The 22,901-nt window shown below is 35.6% G+C and overlaps 1 protein-coding gene across 1 annotated transcript in view; it reads right to left on the reverse strand.

The window, feature by feature from the left end:
- The window catches only part of Ziz (dedicator of cytokinesis protein Ziz), a 573,699-nt gene that overhangs the window by 322,168 nt on the left and 228,630 nt on the right, over window positions 1-22,901 (reverse strand). Inside the window, exons 11-12 of the mRNA XM_068386849.1 lie at window positions 4,628-4,837; window positions 3,218-3,381 (exon numbers count right to left, since the gene is read on the reverse strand). Of these exons, the coding sequence (XP_068242950.1) occupies window positions 3,218-3,381; window positions 4,628-4,837 (374 nt within the window). The remainder of the gene's footprint in view (window positions 1-3,217; window positions 3,382-4,627; window positions 4,838-22,901) is intronic.

A 22,901-nucleotide genomic window follows, 5' to 3' on the forward strand; every position in this document is an offset into this window, starting at 1 on the left:
TGAAAATTAAAGGGCCAAGAAAATTACCATGAGGGACACTAGATATTACAACCCTATTATCACTTTGGAGCCCATCAACAACAACACGTGAGATCTATTGCTTAAAATATCAATAATGATGCTAAGAAAAGAAACACCCATTCCCAACCGTTTGAGTTTGAAAACAAGAGCCTCATGATTAACACAATCAAAGGCTGCACTAAAATCAGAGACAATCATACAAACTTCCTTCCCACAGTCAAGGGATTTCTATCCAGCATTGGAGATTGTGAGACGGGCATCACATGTTCCAAGGCCTTTACAAAAGCCAAATTGCAGATGATTAGCTTCAGCAAACCTATTTAGATGTTTTGCCAAAAGATGTACAAAAGCTCTGAATAATAAGGGAGTTATGGAATAGGGTGGTAATCAGCTGGACTCGAACTACCACAAATGCATTCACATAATGGAGTAACATTACCAAATCTCCAACAAGTGCTAAAAGAACTTCTTCTTTCTAACTTTGGATAATAACAGATCACTCTAGAGATAAGAAATTTGCAGTCTTTATAAAGAACAATGGAAAAATACCATTTGAGTCTACACTTCTATACGCATCAAGATTCATTAAGAGAGCTTTAATCTCACGAGATAAAAAAGCTAAACAAGTTAGTTTAGCCTCAGGAAAATAGGAATGAAAAAGATAAAGTTTCTCATTACTAAGCTAACTGTCAAACACATTAGCCAAAAGGGTTGCCTTCTTTGAACAGTGAATGACAGAACAATCTGTTTTAATTAAATGAGGGACAGTTACTTCTACACCAAAGAATGCAGATTTTGGGTAGGCCACCACTTATGTTCCTGGGTTATACTAGAAAGGGTTTCTTTTGTGGTTAAATTGTATTCCTTTTCAGTGGAAGCATAAACTCTATGAACAAAAGCTCCAAGCTGAGTATAATTATTCCAATCCAAATCTGATCTGTTACCCTTCCAAAGATGATAGGCCTCCTGTTTCTCCAAATAAGCATATATAATCATCACTGAACAGGGTTTGTCTTTCACTCGGTACCTTAGTACAAGAAGGGATACGCCTATCAATTATGCTAACTAGGTTCTCATTCAAAGGAACAACAGGCTCAACACTATTTTACAGTTGTGACCACTTGAAGTTGAAAAGATCACTCAAAATGGCATTCGTCTGCTTGATATTTTATATACATCTTACACAAGTATGACACATCCAGGACAGGATGCCCAGTCTTCACTACTAATGAAATCAAGGCATGATAAGATATCCCAACTGGAGAACCAACCTTACTTGTTATAATGCCAGGGGAGTCAGTGTATACTAGGCCCGAGCAGTTACCACACCTGTGAGTAGCTTTACTTGTTCACAGCTTGATTCAGAAGCAAAGTCCAAAGCTCTTAGGCCATGGCAATCAGCAAGAGAAACAGAATTTAACCATTCCTGTGGTGAACATTGAAATCATCAACAAAAAAGAGAAGCCTTTCTATCATTTTGTATATTAGCCATAATGGTAGGAAGACAATCGAAGATAGAATCCTTCATGTCTGAATTCGGTAGATCGAAAACAAATAAAATTTGTTCTGCCTACTACAAACTTTTATTACCTGAATCTCATGATATCCACATTCATACCAGCACCTATGAAAATCAGGGTACTCAGTCCTAATATACACCACCATTCCCCTGGCCCTAGGAATGGCAATCCGTTTAAAAATTATTGGTTTCTTTAAACCAGTTATAAAAATCTCAGATGAGTTTCTCATATTAGAAACTAATGTTTCTGAGCACAAAAGAAAACCATACTGTCTGGACGCAATCGTAGGGTCTTGAATATTTATAAGCAGACCACGAATATTGCAATACAGTAAACTACACTGATGAAGTATATGACATACTGGTCTCAGATTTTGCTTAATGCCTCTAAACATGATAAGAATTAATGGCAATAAAAAGATTCATCATACTTTAAACCTAAATTAACAATAATAATTCTCGCAGACATTTTAGGTAAAGTTCAACCAGTTTTACTACTATGAGATCTCCTCCATCTGTTATTTAATGAATTTTTAGACCATATTTTCCTGCTTTGCCTCTTTTGCATACCTCTTAATACTTTCTTTTCTTCTCCTACTGCTACTTTTGGTACCAGCTCATCTGTTTCATTATTCCTATTGGCAAAATTATTACTTATATCACTATTGTATAACATTGCACAAGAAATCCTCTGCAATTTTTATCGCTTCATCTCTTTTGTTGATAATACAGTATTTCCCTTTTCATCCTTTTAGGCAACCATCTGTTGAAACATTGTTCCTAGTCTTCTTTTCATTAATTTGGTGCTTACTCCTTTCTATAGCGTTTCCTCAATTATTGTCTAATTATGTATACAAATGTCTTGGGTTTTCAATTTTTTTCATTGTTTTGGATAGTTTTGCTAATTCTATTTCACTTCCCTTGAATTCCATCCTCATTTCCAAATTTTTTTTTATTAGGCATTTGGTCTTTTCTGATAGTTTTCCTTGATCTTGTCTGGGAATTTTCCGACTATCTTTTGTGCTGATTCCAATACAAATTTTCTTAAATTACTGTTCACTTCTACTTTACTTGCTTCCATTTAATCATGTAGTTAGGAGTACCTATTTTGTTTTGCTACACTAAACTCTTCATATTTTTCTCCTATTACAGGAGTGTTTACTTTCTTAAAATTATTTTTTCTATTTCTTTCCTTAGATCTAACCTAATCTAAAAATATATATATAAACACTACAGAATGTTCTATGCATGGCAGTGCTTGGTGGATAACAAAATGTTAATCACATAACGAAATGGAACAGAAAATGAATTTTAGGCATAATGCCAAGCACTAAAATAAATGTTTAATAAATTGAGATATTAATATAGTTAGCCAACATCTACGATAATTTTCTTGACATTGGTAAGAATATGAATTAAATGTAACAAATGAATATAGCAGTCTTTTGAGAGAGAGAGAGAGAGAGAGAGAGAGAGAGAGAGAGAGAGAGAGAGAGAGAGAGAGAGAGAGAGAGAGAGAGAGAATATTAGTTATTTCACATTACAGTAAACTGAAATTCATCTAAAATACTGCAATTTATTCTTCAAAATATACTCCAAAAAATGATAAGCTAAAATTCTTCACAGATTCAACCATTTATCATACACTTTAAAACTTTAAAAATTGTACAATCATACCTATAGCAACAAGTTTTGATGATCCGTTGAAGTTTCTGAATAGTTTTGGTATCAGTGTTTTTCAAGTATGGTTCAATTATTTGGCCAATGGAACCTTGGAGGACCTTTTCAATGTGAATGACGAGAAAGATATCATTGTGAGGTTTTGTGACACTCATCACAGCCTGAAATATACATTAATTTTCTTTAGAATATCAATTACATACATTCTAAAATTCTTCAACTGATACAATAGTTACAACATAATTTTCAACCTGCTTAATAATGCTGAAAAAAATAAGTGAATGTACTGTATGTCAATCATTATCAAATTCACACTTGGACACTTGAAAGTTAACAGCATGCTAGAATTTGTGTAAGTAATATTCGGGTAAATTACTATCTCTAACAACTATGTTCATAAGCAAACTCTTAAATGACTACATGAGCTTAATATTCTCCCTATTACAGAACATTTTCATGCAAGTTTCCTCTTTTACAAAGGGAATATTCCTTACAAGTAAACAATTTTTTTTTTTATTTTAAACAAAATAAATTGTTTCAATCACTTAACCGGATTTCAAATAATTTATATCTCTAGCATTATAAGTTCTCGAAAATAAAACTAGACCCCAAATTGTACCCCATGGTACAAGATAATTCTCCCTCGAAGTAATTAACAATAATGTACAAAATCTTCACAAAAACTGATAACTAATAAAATTAAGGAGGCTGAAGGTAGATTATATGAAATAAGTATTAAGTATTGAAATAATCAATTCTGTTATGAAAACTGAGCTTACTTCTATTGAACTTCCTAAGATTTCATATAGTTAACTATCACATTTAAAATATGTGAGAGATAGTGATAAGGTTAAACAAGCTATAAATAAACAATAAAATGTATACTATATTATAAAAGAGATTAACCTCGCCTACTGGCAACACTGTTACGCGAGGGGAACAGGAATTCCCACCCTCCAAAAAATTAGGAAGATAACAATTCCTCAAAATTCTTAGTTCAAGCCTCTATACAAAACTTACACTGTGAAGTCAAAGACAAACAAGGACAGAGAACCTCTGAGTTGTGAGTCATTAATCCACCAGAAACATGAAAACTCAAGACCCTTTTGTATTGTGAAGAGCTTCCTTATGGATCCTTTATTTTAGTTTGTTAAACAAAAAGCTATGTATCAGAATAGTGTTGCAAACATCATTGGGCTAAACCATATGGGGTTTATGGTGAAATAACTACTGCAATAGATGGAAGCAAAATCTGTTATATGAATATACTACTCAGCACAATGATATTGTGGATGATTAACAAATAATTTTTTTTTTTTTTTTTTGCATTCATATAAGAACAATTCTGAAAAGACAAAACTGGAATAGCTACATGGAATTAAATAAAATATCAATATCAAAACTTACCTGTTTTGGATGTGCAATCCATTCTTCTGGTACGCCGGCTAAGGTTAGTGGTAAAGAAGCTCCAAAAACCTCTTTGGGTTCATCAACCTTCTTCTTTTTGGACAATAGGCTCCTTGCTACAGGGTTGTTCAAATCAAAGTGAAAGTCCTCCGATATTTTGTAGCCTTTTCCGACATCATATAATGCTGCACTGGTGATGTAGGGCTCAAGCTGTTTCCAATTTGAAGAAAATTATCATATGTACAATAAATATAAACAGAGGAAAACAAAATTTGCTTAAATCATCAAACACTCTTAAGAATATAAATACTGTAATTTCAAAAAATCTCAGGTAAGTGAAAATCAAATTTAAAAGCAAAGTCCATAATCATCTCAAACAAATTATTATATTACGACTAGCAAATTACGTAAATTCCCAAGCTCCAAACCTAACCTGATAATATTACATAGTTTGATACACAATAGAAAAACTCCGAGCTCTGAGAATAGTACGCAACTCCCACAATAATATATATGAACACTGTATATCTAAAAGGTCTCTTTACTTTAAATGCAAAACAAAACTAGGTGATTACTTTACTTTTAATGGGAACTATTCTTAAATCAACCTCTTACTTCGGTTCTTAGTCAGGGGGTACGAGCAAAGCACTGTAAATAAGTATTGGTGATCGAAATAATATGAACTTTAGAAAAATAGACATATTCTATTAAACATTAACAATTCAAAATTAAGAAAAAAATAAATCACTTGAAAAATTATATCTAAACTAAACTTCAGACTAAAACAAAAAAAAAAAGATACTTTAAAGAATCCTATATTCATTTGTTTCACTAGAAATTAATTTATAAAAATATTTGATTTTGACAATTAATGAATAAATGACACTTTAACACTTACAGAACATAAATCAGAATCACACTTACTCTTATGTCCTTAGGCTCACACAAGGTTACCGAACGGTTAAGCAAAATAAATACACTTCACTGTATAAACTAATCTCACAGGGCCAGTTACAAAAATGTATACTATAAAATGTCCTTACATTAACACACTACGCTTTTAACTAAGACACAAAATAATATCACCAATGTTTGATCAACACTATACACGGTATATGTTGGAGAGAAATCACTATTCCCGTTTGAGAGATAAACACCATTCACGTTTGAGAGGAGTTATGTAGTGGATGGAGAGAGGGCTGGCGGACAATGGCTCTTCACAAAGGGATAGGCAGGATCTCTTCTGCCTCCTATGCATTGCTATGTCCTTATATATTAACTTCATTCATTCTAGTAACTCCTAGTAAATCATTCTTGTGGCGTGGGGGCATGGCTTTAGCGGCGTAAGGTTGCCAACTTTGTGATTTGAAGAAGGGGTACTACCGTTGCTAGCTAGGTAACTATCTCAGCTAACTCCGCCCACCTTCTCTCATAACATTAAAGAAAAAAAAAAGTTGGGGGGTCTAGAATTTTAGTGCCTCTTCCAACCACGAAGAAACATGATGCAATCCCTAGCGTGTGTGTCATACAGCATACCTTTTAACAAGATCACATAAGACTTCTTAACAAAACTATTTTAAATGAAAATGTAATTCTTTAAAACAACGTAAACTTACACATACGGAACTGAATGAAAATACTACTATATGAATGAAAAAAGAAATAGTAATTTACATACATTACTTAATCCTACGTGAGTGGAACTCACCTTACGAGCTGGCTATACATCTCTTAAATACACAAATAAAATACATTAATAAAATTTTCTACTCCCATGAAGATCAGCTTCGTAAGATAGTTCCCCCAAAAAAGGATTATTAATTCCGAGACTAAATACACCGATTCAGCCCGAGATAAATAATCAGCAACCACATTATCTTTATGTAATATATGCTTTACATTAATACAATATGGTTATAGACATTATGACCATTTAATATTTAATAATAGCCTTTTAACAAATTGATCATAGAGATGAACCTTGCTTGTCCAATGTTGTCGAGTAGTTGCTCTATGAGTGACAATGGATAATTGTCAGCCACACACATCGAATTCAACTTTTGATAGTCTGTACCAATCCTGAAAGATCTGTCAGGTTTTTCCCAAGCAACCACGAAGAACTGTAAAAGCTAGAGCTTTGTTCGGCTAATCTGTTTTGTAACAAATAGTACACTTCTTATCTCATCACTTCTTGGTGATACGGCAACAATTGATAAGCGCATTGTTTGAACGGTCTTCCCGCAGTCTTGAGGTGTATCTCATGCCTCGTCAAGTTGGTTCATTTCGGGACGTCTGAGACAGTTTCAGAGAAACTTTTAATCAATCGGCTTAATTCCTCTTGCTGCTCCTTGTTCAAATGAGTTAATTTCTCTTCTAAGTTCCTAAAGATGGACGAATTATTCACCTTACTTACAGCCCCTACCTCATATTCATCATCGTCTTCCGTGGCTGGAATGGTTTGCGTCATACACATCTGTGAAGCTTCGATTTCGTTTTCATTTAGGTATGATTTCAATAAGTTAAAGTGTACCTTCCTTTGACTTTTCCTTCTTCCTGGGGTTTCGAAAACATAAGTCAGGTCACTGATTTTGTCCAAAATCCGGAATGGTCCTTGGAACTTGGTGAGAGGGAATCTCCTTATCGGTAAGAAAACCAACACTTATTGTCCTACCACAAACTGTCTGTTCTTACTTTTCATGTCATTTTTCCTAGACTCGTTTTCAGTTTCTCTAGGGAAAATTTCCTTATCTCGCCGATCCTTTTCCTTAAATTCTTGACATATTCTCCATCCATTTCAAATCAATATTTCCATTTTTCTGCCAATATTTTAATCGGTCCTCTTACTTCTCATCCAAACACCATTTCATTCCGGCTACATCCCATGCTTTCTTGATAGGCATTGCGTACCTCAAATAACATTAAACATAGTCCAACGTCCCATTCGTTTCCTGTTTCGTTGCAGTACTTGGTTAACATATTCTTTAGAGTTTGGTGGAATCTCTCTAATGCACCTTGGGTCTCCGATTGATAAGCAGTAGACAGTTGCTGTCTCACATCCAATAGTTTTATCACGCCCTGAAACAATTTTGATGTGAAATTTGTTCCTCGGTCACTGAACGATTTTCAGAATACCTAACTTTGCGAAAAAGTCTAGGAACTTCTCGGCGATTATTTTGGCACTGATGTTCCTGACAGGTATAGCTTCTGGGTATCTTGTCACTGGACACATCAAAGTTAACATGTACTCGCGGCATTTCTTCGTTCTTGGTAACTGTCCCACAATGTCGATCATTACCTTGCTAAAGGGTTCTCCTCGTACTTCAATCGGGTGTAAGGGAGCTTTCTTGATGCATTCGCTAGGCTTTCCAGCCATCTGACAAATGTGTCATGCACAGCAAAACTGGCTCACTTCCTTGTGCATGCCAGGCCAGAAAAAAAAGTGTTTTATAATCTTCTCCGTAGTCTTTCTTATTCCCATGTGTCCCGTCACACGTACTACGGCGATCACCTCTCTTCTCAGCAGTGCAGGAATCCATATCTGATGTTAGATGCCCCATTTGGCCTTTCCAGGGTTATCGGCAGGTCTATGCTTCCTCATTAGCAACCTATCCTTGATGTAATAACAGTTGGAAGACTGCTGCATCTCCGTCTCATACACCACATGGTACATTAATTCTGTTAACATCGCATCCTTCCATTGCAATCCTATCAGCCTTTTCCGACTCACTTGCCCTAATTCTAATGCCAAGTTTTCTATTTCTTCCATTGCTTCCTTGTCTTCCTGTTCTTTCGCTTGTCGTTACTCTTCTTTCAGGCTCTCTCAGTAGCTCTCCTCTTGCGTACTATCAAAGGAAATCTCTTCTTCCGTAAATACGTCCTCCAAATTCATCATTCCCTCAGTTTCTCTGTCTTCTTCTGCAGCCACTTTCTTTGTCGTACACCAAGTCGTCAAAAACTAGGAAACAGATACGGGTAGATCTTCTCGAGTTCAATCATAGGGCTATACTTCAGTGGTTTCTCCGTTACAATGGGACAAGGCACAAACAGCACTCTACCAACCTCATTTCCCAGTGGGCCTTCCACTCATCCGACAGCCAAAGAATCCTTTGCTGCAAAATCAAAATGACCTGTCACCATCTCACATGACAGTTTCAAATGGCAAATAGGATAATCTCCTCACCTCCTATTCCCTTCAAAAAGACAGAATCTCCTGTGAAATAGTGTTCCACAATCGGGAGTACACCTCGTATCACCACACTGTGATTAGATCCTGTGTTGTACAATACCTTGACCAGGATCTGCTTGCTCCCATCCAGAACGGCTAATATACCTTCATAAATATACGGTTTAAAGGCATCTAGGCTGTTTGGGGTTGTTCTATTCGTCGTGTAAACGTTAGCTGCTTTATTTTCCTCGTCGACCTTTCCCGCTTGATTCTTCATCTTCGTATTCTGTGAAGTTGAATTACCCTTAACCACTTGGGCGACTGGTTTCAGTTGGTTCGACCAACAATCCTTACTGATATGACCTTTTTTGCCACACTTACAGCAGAAAATATTAATCTTCTGCACGTCTTTCACAACACCTGAAGGAGGACGATTCGACAATAGATGTTTTGGTACTGTCACATTCTGCACATTCTGCTTTGGAATAGTACCAGTGGTACTTCCGCTGTAACTATTGAACTTGTTCGCCTTATCTATTACTGAAATGGTTTCCATGGTTCGGCGAATACTTGACACTTGGTCAGAACGACGGTTGAAACTTCATACCTGAGGAGGGTTTACGAATGATAATATAATATTCCCTCAGCAAAGCGGCTCGAGCAAGTTTCTTTACCTCTCTCTCTCTCTCTCATGTACATTCGAAAATGTTCAGGAATTCCTTGTAAATATTGTTCCAGCACTATCAGTTTTTCTAAATCAGCCATCTCTCTGACTTTGGCAGCCTCTATCCATATCTTAAAACATCGTTGTACCTTATAAGCGTAATCAAGGAAAGTAATTTTCTTGTCCTTCCGCAAATTTCGGAATCTTTCATTATAGTATTCAGGGTTTATCTGATACACTTGCAGCACACTCCTCTTAACTTCTTGATACTCCTTCCTCAGGTCCTGAGTAGAGGCAAGATACGCACTGCGTCATTTTTCAATAAGGACACTCTGCAATAACACAGACCATTTATCTTCTGGCCATTCCATCGCCAACGCGACTGTTTCAAAATGATTGAAGAACTCTTCGGGAGCTTCTTCCATGAGTTTCAGAATCAACCTCTGTGCCTTAGCCACATCAAACATGGGATCGTGCATAGCAGGAGTCATACCTGTCTGAGTTAACAACTTAGCACGAGCATTCAACAGTTCCAATTTCCTTGCATGTCTTACTTCTTCTCTCTTTCTTTCTTCCCCTCTTGCCATTTCTCTTGCTTCCATTTTCCTTGCAAGTCTTGCAATTTCTCTAGATTCTTCTCTCTTTTTTCTTCCATTTCCCTTGCATGTCTTGCTTCTTCTCTCTCTCTTTCTTCCCGTCTTGCAATTTCTCATGCTTCCATTTCCCTTGCATGTCTTGCTTCTTCTCTTTCTCTTTCTTCCCGTCTTGCAAATTTCTCTGGCTTCCATTTCCCTTGCAAGTCTTGCAATTTCTCTAGCTTCTTCTCTCTCTTTTTCTTCCATTTCCCTCACACGTCTTGCAATTTCTTGCCTCCTCCTTCTCTCTTTCTTCCTGTTCTGCAATCATCTTCAACTTAATCAAATTCTCATTCGTTGCAATTCTTCTAATCTCAACCACTAAAGTCATTTCTGCTTTCATTTCTTCAGTTTTTGGGTCCTCTGATCCTTACTTCTCTACAAATTCTGCTTCAGCCTTCTCCAAAAGGTCGCAACCTGCTGCAATATCTTCTTCTGGCAACATTCCAGAGTTTATCAACGCTTCTAAGGCTAGACACTTGATTTGGACTTTTATCATTCCACCAGTTGCAAGGCCACCATATGCCATAAAAATAGCAAGTCACTGAGTTCTAGTTACATTAGCTTCCAACAATTCCTGAACAATTGGGTTTTCAAAAATTCCTGTACATTTAATTGCACCATCTTGTACTTTACAAAATATAATACTTCTTGAAAAAATATATATTATCAATACACAGAACCCTATCAACACTAAACTGATCGAACCTTTAATAAAAAAACACGACCCTGTTATCACCGATATTTAAAACAGACTCGCTTGATCCCAGGGTCTGGGCACCAAAAAAAAATTATATCACGACACAATAGAAAAACTCAGAGCTCTGAAAATAGTATGCAACTTCGACACAATTATGTATATATGAACATTGAATATCTAAAAGATCTCTTTACTTCACATTCAAAACAAAACTGGGTGATTACTTTACTTTTAATGGGAACTATCCTTAAATTAACCTCTTACTTCCGTTCTTAGTCAGGGGATACGCAAAGCACTGTAAATAAGTATAAGTGATGGAAATAATACACATTTTACATATATATATATATATATATATATATATATATATATATATATATATATATATACATATATATATATATATATAATTTATATACATATATATATATATATATAATTTATACATATATATATATATATATATATATATATATATATATATATATATATAAATTATATATTCTATAAAAAATTAACAATGAACACAATAAAAATAAATCACTCAAAATATCAAATCTGAATTAAAACTTAGACTAAAACAAAAAGAAAGACACTTAAAAGAATCATACATTCATTTGTTTCACTAGAGGTTCATCATCATCATCATCATCTCCTCCTACACCTATTGACGCAAAGGCCCTCGGTCAGATTTTGCCAGTCGTCTCTACCTCGAGCTTTTAATTCAGTACTTCTCCATTCATCATCTCCTACTTCGCGCTTCTTAGTCCTCAGCCATGTAGGTCTGGGTCTTCCAACTCTTCTAGTCCCTTGTGGAGCCGAGCTGAATGTTTGGTGAACTAATCTCTCTTGGGGAGTGCGAAGAGCAAGCCCAAACCATCTCCATCTACCCCTCATTATGATCTTATCCACATATGGTACTCGAGTAATTTCTCTTATACAGTAGTTTCATTTCTAATCCTGTTCTACAATTTAACCCACGATATCTTTCTGAGGGCTTGGTTCTCAAATCTACTAAATCTATTGGAGATTGTTTCATTGTCATGCCATGACTCATGTCCATACTGTAACATCGATCTCACTGAACTGATATATATAGTCTGATTTTTATAGGTAATTTCAGGTGATTTGATTTCCAAATTTGACTTAACCTAGCCATTGTCTGATTTGCTTTTTTCAATCTTTTACTAAACTCTAAGTCTAAAAACCCTGTATTGGAGATCATAGTTCCTAAATACTTAAATGATTCTGCCTCATTAATCCTTTCTCCTTCCAGTGATATTTCATCTTCCACTGCATACTCCATTCTCATCATCTTTGTCTTTCTTCTATTTATCTTCAGACCAATCTCGTGTGATATTTCATGCATTCTGGTAAGCAAGCACTACGAATCCTGTGGTGTTCTGCTAACAAGGACAGCATCATCAGCATACTCTAGGTCTGCTAAATTTCTATCACCAATCCAGTCCAATCCTTGCCCACCATCTCTGACTGTTCTACGCACTACAAAATGCATGAAGAGGATAAACAACATAAGTGATAACACATTCCCTTGGAGTACTCCGCTGTTCACTGGAAATTCATTTGATAAGACTCCATTAACTTTGCACTTGCTTAAATCATGAACAGATTTAATCAAATTTACACACTTAAGAGGAATTCCAAAATAACGCAGGACTCTCCATAAAATTGCCCGGTGCGCACTATCAAAGGCTTTTTCATAGTCCACAAATGCCATCAAAAGGGAATTTCTATATTCTGCGCATTGCTGTGCACGTCTCAAAAAAAAATTTTGATCAGTGCAACTTCTACCTTTTCTAAATCCTGCTTGTTCATCTCACAGCTTTTCATCAATCTTTTTCTCCAGTCTCTTTAGAATAAGCTTACTATATATTTTCCTTACAACTAACGTAAGTGCTATGCCTCTGTAATTATTGCAATCAGTTAGGTCTCCTTTTTTTGCTATTCTGACAAACACTCCTAACTCACATTCATCAGGTTATACCTTTTCATGCCACATTCTACAAAATAATCTTGTAAGTAGTCTGGAAGTCACTTCATTTTCGGCCAGTATCATCTCGGCAGTTATTCTATCATATCCAGGGGATTTCCAAGTCTTTAGTTTTTGAGGATAGCTTCGACTTCAAACACACTGAATTCATTCATGGGCACATCAAGGTTTTCATCAGCTCCAGGTACATCAATCAAACTATTCCCTTCATATCTCCTATTCATAACCTCACTAATTTTCTACTATTTTTTATTATAATTATAACTATTATTATCATTTTGATTGCATATTTGTGTTTCCAGGATCAATTATTGTTGTTAGCTATGTTCCTCTTTAATTTGAGACAGAAACACAGCCTCTAAGGAACGAAAAAGGTAGACAATTGCAGCCTTATAATGTTTTTCAAGTGTGCATGACACTTCTTGGCTCATCAGCATCCATCATAATCAAAACGTTCAGCAAGCTAAATAGAAAAATCATCATCATCATCAACATCTCCTCCTACACCTATTGACGCAAAGGGACTCGATTAGATTTCGCCAGTAATCTCTATCTTGAGCTTTTAAATCATTACTTCTCCATTCATCCTCTACTACTTCACATTTTATAGTCCTCAGTCATGTAAGTCTGGGTCTTCCAACTCTTCTAGCGTTTTGTGGAGCACAGTTAAAAGTTTGGTGAAAATTTATTATGGATAGTTCAATTGGAGTACGAATGGAAACAAGTTCTGTGATTTCATTAAGAACTCACTTTCATAATATCAAAGCGTCCAAATATTACAAGTGTTCAGAATGAAGACCTACCACCATCAGCCAAAAGAGCAAAGCAGTTTTCAGACTTTACTTCAAGCATTCTATGTCAGCAAAAAAAAAAAAAAGCAAACCCCATACTGATTAAAAAGAACTTGAAAAAAGTTTTGGATTGTGTAAGAAAAAAAAAAGCAGACTGGAATGATTTAAAATACACGATATTAACAGTCGCTTAGGGACTGTCACACCTGAAGATCTAAAATATGGATCTACATCATGGCATTCTGATTACTTCAAAAATGTACCAACAAAGCTAACATGGGTAGAAGTAAAATGATGTGCGAAAGGCAATTCTGGGAACCGTTGCCTTCAACCCCTAGCTAGGAAGATGAAGAAAGAAACTCCACAAGATCGCAAACACCCAAGGGAATAAAAAGAAAGTGCAGCTTCTCCAATGAAGGAAGAACAATAAGGTTACCAAATACTAGATAGAGAATTATTTAGACAAGAGTTTCAGACAGCTATTAGATAAGTGAGAGAGGAGTTAATCATAGGAGCATACATGAATGGCAGTGAGGAAGAGAAGGGATGGATATGATGAGCTACATGGAGGATATGAAGATAAGGAGTATATACTAGAGATAGCTCAGAGTTTTGTATAGGCATTATGAACACTTTGTATCACAACTCTCATAAAGAAAATTCAACAAGGTCGCTATCTTAGCATTCTCGACCAAACTCAGTTTGGATGGAATAAAGAACACTACTAATGTTGCAGAAACAGATATCTGCTCTTGATCATGATAAAAGTAATGACCAATGGACAGATTATGGAAGTGCAATTGATGAAGACATTAAATAGAGGTATTTGTCGATCGAGGATATGCATTTTTACAGATTCTTATCATTATGATGTTGTGATAATGTAAGCATAAGTATATTATGAACATTATTAGTCTTAATGCATAATTTGTATTAATTTATTCATTCTATTCTTACGAAGCAGTAAAGAGTAATAACTGGTAACCAAAATTCCTTGTATATATGTTAATCTAAGGTAAATGTATATGATTATATTCTAATGGAAAATGTATATGGATATACTGTTTATATACCTTTAATGATAGCATGTGCATATTCATTTGAATACTACATTTGTTTAGATTTTCTAAAAGGGATCTTTATTAAATTTTACAGATTTCTTACTTCCATATCTGTTAATCTGTAATATATTGAATACATACCGTTAATTGGTGTATACTGTCAAAAATAACTAATGTTTATTCTTTCAATTTTTACATGAAAGTGAGAAAAACAATCTTGAAATGCAGACACTTATTTGGTGTATATATATATATATATATATATATATATATATATATATATATATATATATATATATATATATATTGCTATGAATAATTAAATATTGTTTATTCTTCCTGTTTTATACTGTACGTTAAAGTGAGACAAACACACTAGAAATGCAACCGTTTATAATGGCCTTTGGCTTTCTATATTCTTTACCATGGTTAAATTAGGAGTTAATACTCTTACATGTAAATATAGACAGATTTTTTCCAAGTGATTTGCATTTACTTTCAAATCGATATTATGCTTAAATTTGCATTAACCTTTTCCTGTTTTTCAAAACCAATTCCATTAAATGTCACAGGTGTATGATTCCTCTAAAGCAAATCTCTGACAACATAGTGAAACTGTACCTGAAAGTACATACGTTACATATAAATAATCTTATACGTGATTTCTTTTTTTAGACAATAATGAAGCTACAGTTAGTACGTAGATATAAGGCATATTTCATTAATGATAATTATATCTTGTGAGTTTTCCTGCCTGGTGGAAACACACATCAGGGATATGTTCATAGTCACTGAAACTGGTATTTATCGTGTGCATAATAGATATGAAATGTTTTTGTCTTTTAGATTTCATTAGGTTCATGGATTGCAAACAACACTTTTCCTATTGAATATTGATAATATCGCCTATGCTGGAAGTTGATAATTTCAAGGTGTCCCATTCAGATCACGGCACTCTAGGATATGCAGCGCTAATTTAGTACAAAATTTTATTTGATATCTCCAATGCCAGATCTATATCCCATCTTCCCCTCCCAACATGTTGTGAGGTGTCTGTCAGAGAATAGCCACCCACTAAAATGTCTGTCATGCACTTCACAGCATTTGAGTATATACAGTGCTCCTGCATTGCAAAATTTTACTTGGGATCTACTATTCCACAACTATCTCTCCAGCGGTTGAGATACTACCGCTAGAGAGTTATTAGGTCCTTTGACTGGCCACACAGTACTACATTGGATCTCTCTCTCTAGCTACGGCTCATTTCATCTTTGCTGACACATACACAGAATAGTCGGGCCTATTCTGTACACAATCTCCTTTGTCCTCGTACAACTGAAAATACTGACATTACCAAACAATTTTTCTTCGCTCATGGGGTTAACTACTGCACTGTAATGGTTCAGTGGCTACTTTCATCTTGGTAAGGGTAGGAGCGACTCTTTAGCTATGGTAAGCGACACTTCTAGGAGAATTACACTCCAAAATCAAACCCTTCTCCTCTAGTCTTGGGTAGTGCCATAGCCTTTGTACCATGGTCTTTCACTGTCTTGGGTTACATTCGGGCACATTATTCTATCTTGTTTCTCTTCCTCTTGTTATTTTGAAGTGTTTATAGTTTATATATGATAGATTTATTTCAATGTTATTATTTTTCTTAAACTTCTCTTATAGTTTATTTCTTTATTTCTTTTCCTCACTGGGCTTATAGCATCCTGCTTTTCCAACTAGGGTTGTAGCTTAGCAAGTAATAATACTATTAATGATATATCTTGTCTCAACCACCCAAAACACCCACTAAAAAGTCTCTCAATAACATCACAGAACCTAGGATATACAGAGCTCTTGTAGTACAAATTTTACTTGGGATCTCCAATGCCAGATGTATATCCTGTCTCACCGTCCCCGTTCATAGTGGGGTTTCTGTCACTTAACAGCATTCGAGTATATACAGTGTTCTTGTAGTGGAAAAATTTACTTGTTTTCTCCAATTACAGATATATATCCTATCATGCCCAACCCAAAACACCTACCAAAAACTGGCACTACCATCACAGCAATCTAGGATATACAGTGTTCTTGAAGTACAAATTTTACTTGGAATCTCCAATGCCAGATCTATATTATACCTTGCGTCCCCGCTCATTGTGGGGTGTCTGTCAGAGGGCAACAACGACTAAAATGTCTCTCATCATCATCACAGCACTCTAGGATATACCATGGTCTTATAGTACAAATTTTTTACTAGGTAACTGTAATGCCAGATCTAAATCCTGTCTCCTGTCCCTGCTCACTGTCTGGGGTAACAACCCATTTATCTCCAATGCTAGATCTCCCATATGACACATGGGAGGAGGAGTAAGGGGGCTTTTTTCACTTTTTTTTTTTTTTTTTTTTGCTAAATATTTACTTTTCTATCTTTTACTTAAGAAAAGATTAAAAGATATTAAAATTCATAACTTGAGTAACTCAGAAATGATTCAAAGACATTAAATTACATAAAATTTAGTAGTTAATTCTTCATAAGAATTATCATTCAAAAGCAATTTCTCAAATTGAAAGTTTTATTTATCATATATTTCCATGTCAGAGTATGGAATTTTATATATATATATATATATATATATATATATATATATATATATATATATACACACACACATATATATATATATATGTGTGCATATATATACACACACACTCATATATATATATATATATATATATATATATATATATATATATATATATATATATATATATACACATACATATATACATATATATATATATATATATAATATACACATACATATATATATATATATATATATATATATATATATATATATATACACACATATATATATATATATATACATACATATATATATATATATATATATATATATATATATATATATATATATATACATATATATATATATATATATATATATATATATATATACTGTACATTATGTATGTCTATAATTTTATATATACACATGGATATAATTATATTTGTACATATATATGTACAAAATTATATATATACATATATACATAATCATATATATATATATATATATATATAAATATAAATATATATATATATATATATATATATATATATATATATATACTGTATATGTATATAAATACATATATACTGTACATTATGTATGTCTATAACTTTATATATATACATGAATATAATTATATTTGTATATATGTATGTACATAATATATATATATATATATATATATATATATATATATATATATATATATATATATATATATTTATATATATATATACATAATCATATAGATACATATACATGAATGCATATATACATGGATAAGTATATGTATATGCACATGTTTATATCCTATATACACAGTATATATATATATATATATATATATATATATATATATATATATATATATATATATATATATATATATATATATATATATATATATATATATATATATATGTATATATATACATATATGTGTGTGTGTATTAATGTGTATTATTATGTGTGTCCATCTATCATCTATCATTCTCATTATATGTCCTGCACACGTCCATTTCTTTTTCTTGCATGTTGTTAGAAACCCACTACGTTAGTTTGCTCTCGTATCCATGTTTTTTTTTTTTCTGTCTCTTGGTGTTAATCCCATATTTTTTCTTTCCTTAGCTCTTAGAGTTGTAATTAGCTTATGTTCTAATGCTTTAGTATGGCTCCAAAGTTAGTACTAGTATCTGATTAAATATTTTTCTTTTTAGATCAAGTGGAATTTTACATTTCATAATCTCTTTCTGTTAACCAAAGACTCTCCATCCCATGCTTATCCTTCTTTTAAATTCGGTCTCATGTCACTTACTCTCTATCCTAAGTACATATATTCATTAGCAATCTCTAGAGGTTCGTCCTTAATTCTTATTTGTTGCCTCCGTATTTTCATTAGTTTTGCTAATATTCATCTTCAGTCTTACATTTCTGCTTTCTCTATTCAATTCTACTATAATCTCTTTGCAATTCTTTCCATGATTCACTAAACACAACTGTCATGTGTAAATCTTAATTTAAAAAGGTATTCGCCATTAATGTTAATTCCAACACTTTCCCAATCAAAATTCCTAAAAACTTCTATGCATGGATTTTTCTCACTAAATAGAAGAAGTTTTACTACCAGTATCTTCAAGTGCTCCTACATATGTGTCATCTATTCATCGTCTTTGAAGGGCTTCCATTAATGCTAAAGATTTCTCAGAATCAATAGCTTTCCCAGTCTTTAAACGGCATACATAGTGGTTTGTCATTTTCTTATTAGATGGTTAATTACATGGATATGGTCAGTTGTTGAATATCCACTTCTAAAACCTGCCTGCTCTCGTGGCTGAATAAAGTCTAGCTTTCTTTCTGTTTTGCCTAATATGATATTTGTAAATATTTCATTTATTACCGAGAGTAAACTTATTGAGCAGTAATATTTTATGTTTTGTGTCTTTTTTTGTGAAATAATAAATGATAAAGTTTTTTCAAGCTGAAGACATAGAGCAGTCTTTCAAACATTTTGTGTAAAGTTCAGCGGAATTTACTACTACGAAATATACTCCATCTCTTATCAAATCATTTGTTAGGCCATATTCTTCTGCTTTGCCTATCTTTGTTTCTTTTAGTGCTTGCCTTATTTTTACTGTTACTTTCGGTACCGCCTCAGGTGTTTCATTATTTCTATTAGCAAAGTTATTTCTTATATTGTTGTATAGCATTGTATAGAAAACCTCTGCAATGTTTATCACTCCATGTCTTTTGCTGATATATCCATCTTCATCCGTTAGAACAAATATTTGTTAGTACCAAATTCTGTCCTCTTTTTCAATTACTTGATGCTTCTTCCTTTCTTTAGTGTTTCCCAAATTTTGGTCTGATTGTGTTTAAGAAAATTCTTGTGTTTTTAGTTTGTTTATTGTTTTAAATAGTTATGCTAATTCTATTTTATCTCACTTGGAGTTTACCCACATTTCCAATCTTTTCTTTATTAGTGTACAACACGTTTCATACACGCTTGTACATTGTAAAGGTTTTGAATTTCTGTCTTATCACTCGCTCTTCCCTGCACTGTTAATAGACCATCCTGTGTTATCAAGCTAGCACAAGCTATATCATGTTTTAATTTTTGTGAAGTTCTTCCTCAAAAGTCAATGTATATAAATTCGAAGATTGTTTAATAAAGTTTAGTTACATCCACCTGACCTCTAAGTTATCACTTAACTGGCGCCTCGCTCATTGGTGACCACTGGAGTGTTCAGCTCTTTCAAGCCTTCCCCCTCACTGGTGTGTCTTACTGATTGATGATGCTGCCCTCCGTCACTAGCTCTACTATCAATGCCACACCCCTTAAACTACTGCCCTTTGCCAGTACAGAGGCATTTGCTTGGTTTCAGCACCCCAAAGTCGAGTTTCGCATTAAGGAAGTGATTCGCCCAAGCACCAAAGCAGACTATGCTCTCACAGCAATCTCCGAAGACACTCTCTCGGAAATATCAAATTGGCATTCCAACCAAGGAAACACCCCAATAGAGCACTATACTCTGAAAACACATCTCCTGGAGCAGTACTCCCTATCTCTAGGCGTCGGCATAGCGAAACTTTTTCACCTCTCTCAACAACAATTGGGGGACCAAAAGTTCGTCCTCAGGGGAATGACCAGCATCGCTCACATGCAATCTGCCGCAGACGGCTCTTCTCGTGAAGTGAATCTAGTTTGTGTCCTTTGGGTATGGCGCCTAACCAAATCTGTATGCACTGCCATCCCTGATGTCAATATTTTGCCCATAAAGGACCTGATGACCAAAGAAGATGCCCTTATGGACAGCCACTTCACCACCTTCAAGACCTCCATCAAAGCCTTCACTATTTGACGAAGTAGACAACTATTCAACATCATCTGAAGCTAACGTGAATGCAGTAGGACATAGATGTCGAACCCGTGATGTGCCGGAGCAGCAACAAAACCTCCCGCCACCTACCACTCTCTCACCCCCCAACCAAAGACCTCTACAGCCCCTTACTGACGTCCATCGGCAGCAGTTATGTTACTACCACTCCAGATTCGGAGCTGCTGCGAAGAAATGTTCGAACAATAATCAGGGGCTAAAAACGTGTGAGTAGGCCATCACTTGTGGCAGTGGCCTTCCCTGTCACTAGTCTTTTCTTTTTACATGAAGCAGGTATGGACATGCCATTTTTGGCAGATACAGGTGCTTATCATTCTCTTCTGCAAGGGCTACTCACCAGATCACGATGTAGTCTCTGTAAATCTGCCAACGTATACCTAGTAACTGCAAACAGATCTGCGATCCCCACCCATGATTACGAGTACCTCACATTATAATTTGGAAGCGTCAAATATTACTGGAAGTTTCTCGATGCTGACTTCACATTGCCAATCTTCAGTGCAGATTTCCTCTCACATTATTACCTAGTCGATATTGCTAACCAATGGCTAGTCAATGCTGAATCTTACTTGTCAACACCTCTCCAACCAACCCCCTTCAACCTTGCTCTCCACATCAGCCCACCCACAGAGGCCTATGCCCACCTCCTCACATCATACCTGGAAGTTTTCCGTCCAGAACTTTGTCAAACGCCCACAGTTCCCACCCAAAAGACAGTATTCATCACCATATTAAGACCACAGGGGCACCAGTATTCACCAGATTCAGGCGTCTGGTCCCGGATCGTTTGGCAGATGCTAAATAAACATTCTCCGAAATGGAAGAAATGGGCTTTTGCCAAAAGGCCCTAAGTACAAGGTCATCACCCTCTCACATCGTTCTGGAGAAAGCTGGGTTTCTGCATACGCATGGGGATTACAGGCACCTGATCATGCAGACAGAGCCGGATCACTACCCACTCCCAAACATCGCTGACGTGACATCCTACTTGCACAGAGCGAGAGTTTTCTCTACATTCGACCTCTTGAAAGGGTATTATCAGGTGCCCATGGACCCAGAAGACATCCCCAATACCACCATCACTGCCCCCTCTGGGACATACACCTTCAATTACACCTGTTTTGGGCTTTGTAATGCTGGGGCCACTTTTCAACGTCTTATGAACGGCATTTTATGGGACCTCCCCTTCTATATATGTTGTTTGGACGACACACTTGTGTTCTCTTCCTTCAATGAAGAACATCTCTGTCACCTACGCATCGTCATCAATCGCTAAAAAGAGAATGGCCTTGTAGTTCTATATGACAGTTGTACCTTTGGTGCCAACAAAGCATCGTTTTTAGGGCACTGCATCACTCTTGAAGGAGTCCACATCCTTCTTTAGAAGAGGGCAGCCATTTAGAACTTCCCCACACTCTCGACCATCAAAGCACTACAAGAATTCTTGGTCATGATTAACTATTGTCACCGTTTCCTGCCAGCCAACCCCGCCACTCCTGCCACCTTCTAGGAGTCCCTCAAGGGCAAGCCAGAACACCTGAAGTGGGGTCCCCTTCCTGAAGAGGCCTTCTCCAATGCAAAGAATACCCTATCAACCCTTACTGCTCTTACTTTTCCCATGCCATATGCACCTCTCCTTCTCTCCACCAATGCCAGCGACGTCGCTATTGGGGCAGTACTCGAACAGGTGGTCGACGGCTCGCCCCACCCTTTGGCCTTCTTCATTAAAAAAACCTGTCCAAGCTGAATCCGGCTACTCTACCATCGATCATGAACTGCTGGCAGTGCACTTGGCAATCGATCACTTTCGCACTTCTTGGAAGGTACGCCCTTCGTCAATCGCACGGACCACATGCCACTGGCGCACGCCTTCACTCGACAGTTCGACGAATGTCCTGCCCGCCAATACCAACATCTCTCCACCGTGGCTGAATACAATTGTACCCTTCAACTCGTCCCTGGGAAGCACAATGGCCACCATTCACCCGAGATTGGATTACAATGACTTGGCAGAAGCCCAAAAAAAATCTAGAGTCCCAAGCAGGTAGTACATCCTAAACGTCCCTCCGTTGGAAGGACGTCCCTCTTAATGACTCCAATGCCACTCTCCTCTGTGACGTCAGTACTGGTAGACCTAAACCGTGGATACCTGCTCCCATGCACCGACAGGTGTTTGATTTCATTCATGGCCTTTCACATCCCTCATGCCATTCTACTGCACAGCTACTGAAGACGAAGTTCATTTGGCAGGTCATCACTAAGGATGC

The sequence above is a fragment of the Palaemon carinicauda genome, chromosome 1 (genome assembly GCF_036898095.1).
Source record: "Palaemon carinicauda isolate YSFRI2023 chromosome 1, ASM3689809v2, whole genome shotgun sequence".
In the NCBI taxonomy this organism is placed as follows: domain Eukaryota; kingdom Metazoa; phylum Arthropoda; class Malacostraca; order Decapoda; family Palaemonidae; genus Palaemon; species Palaemon carinicauda.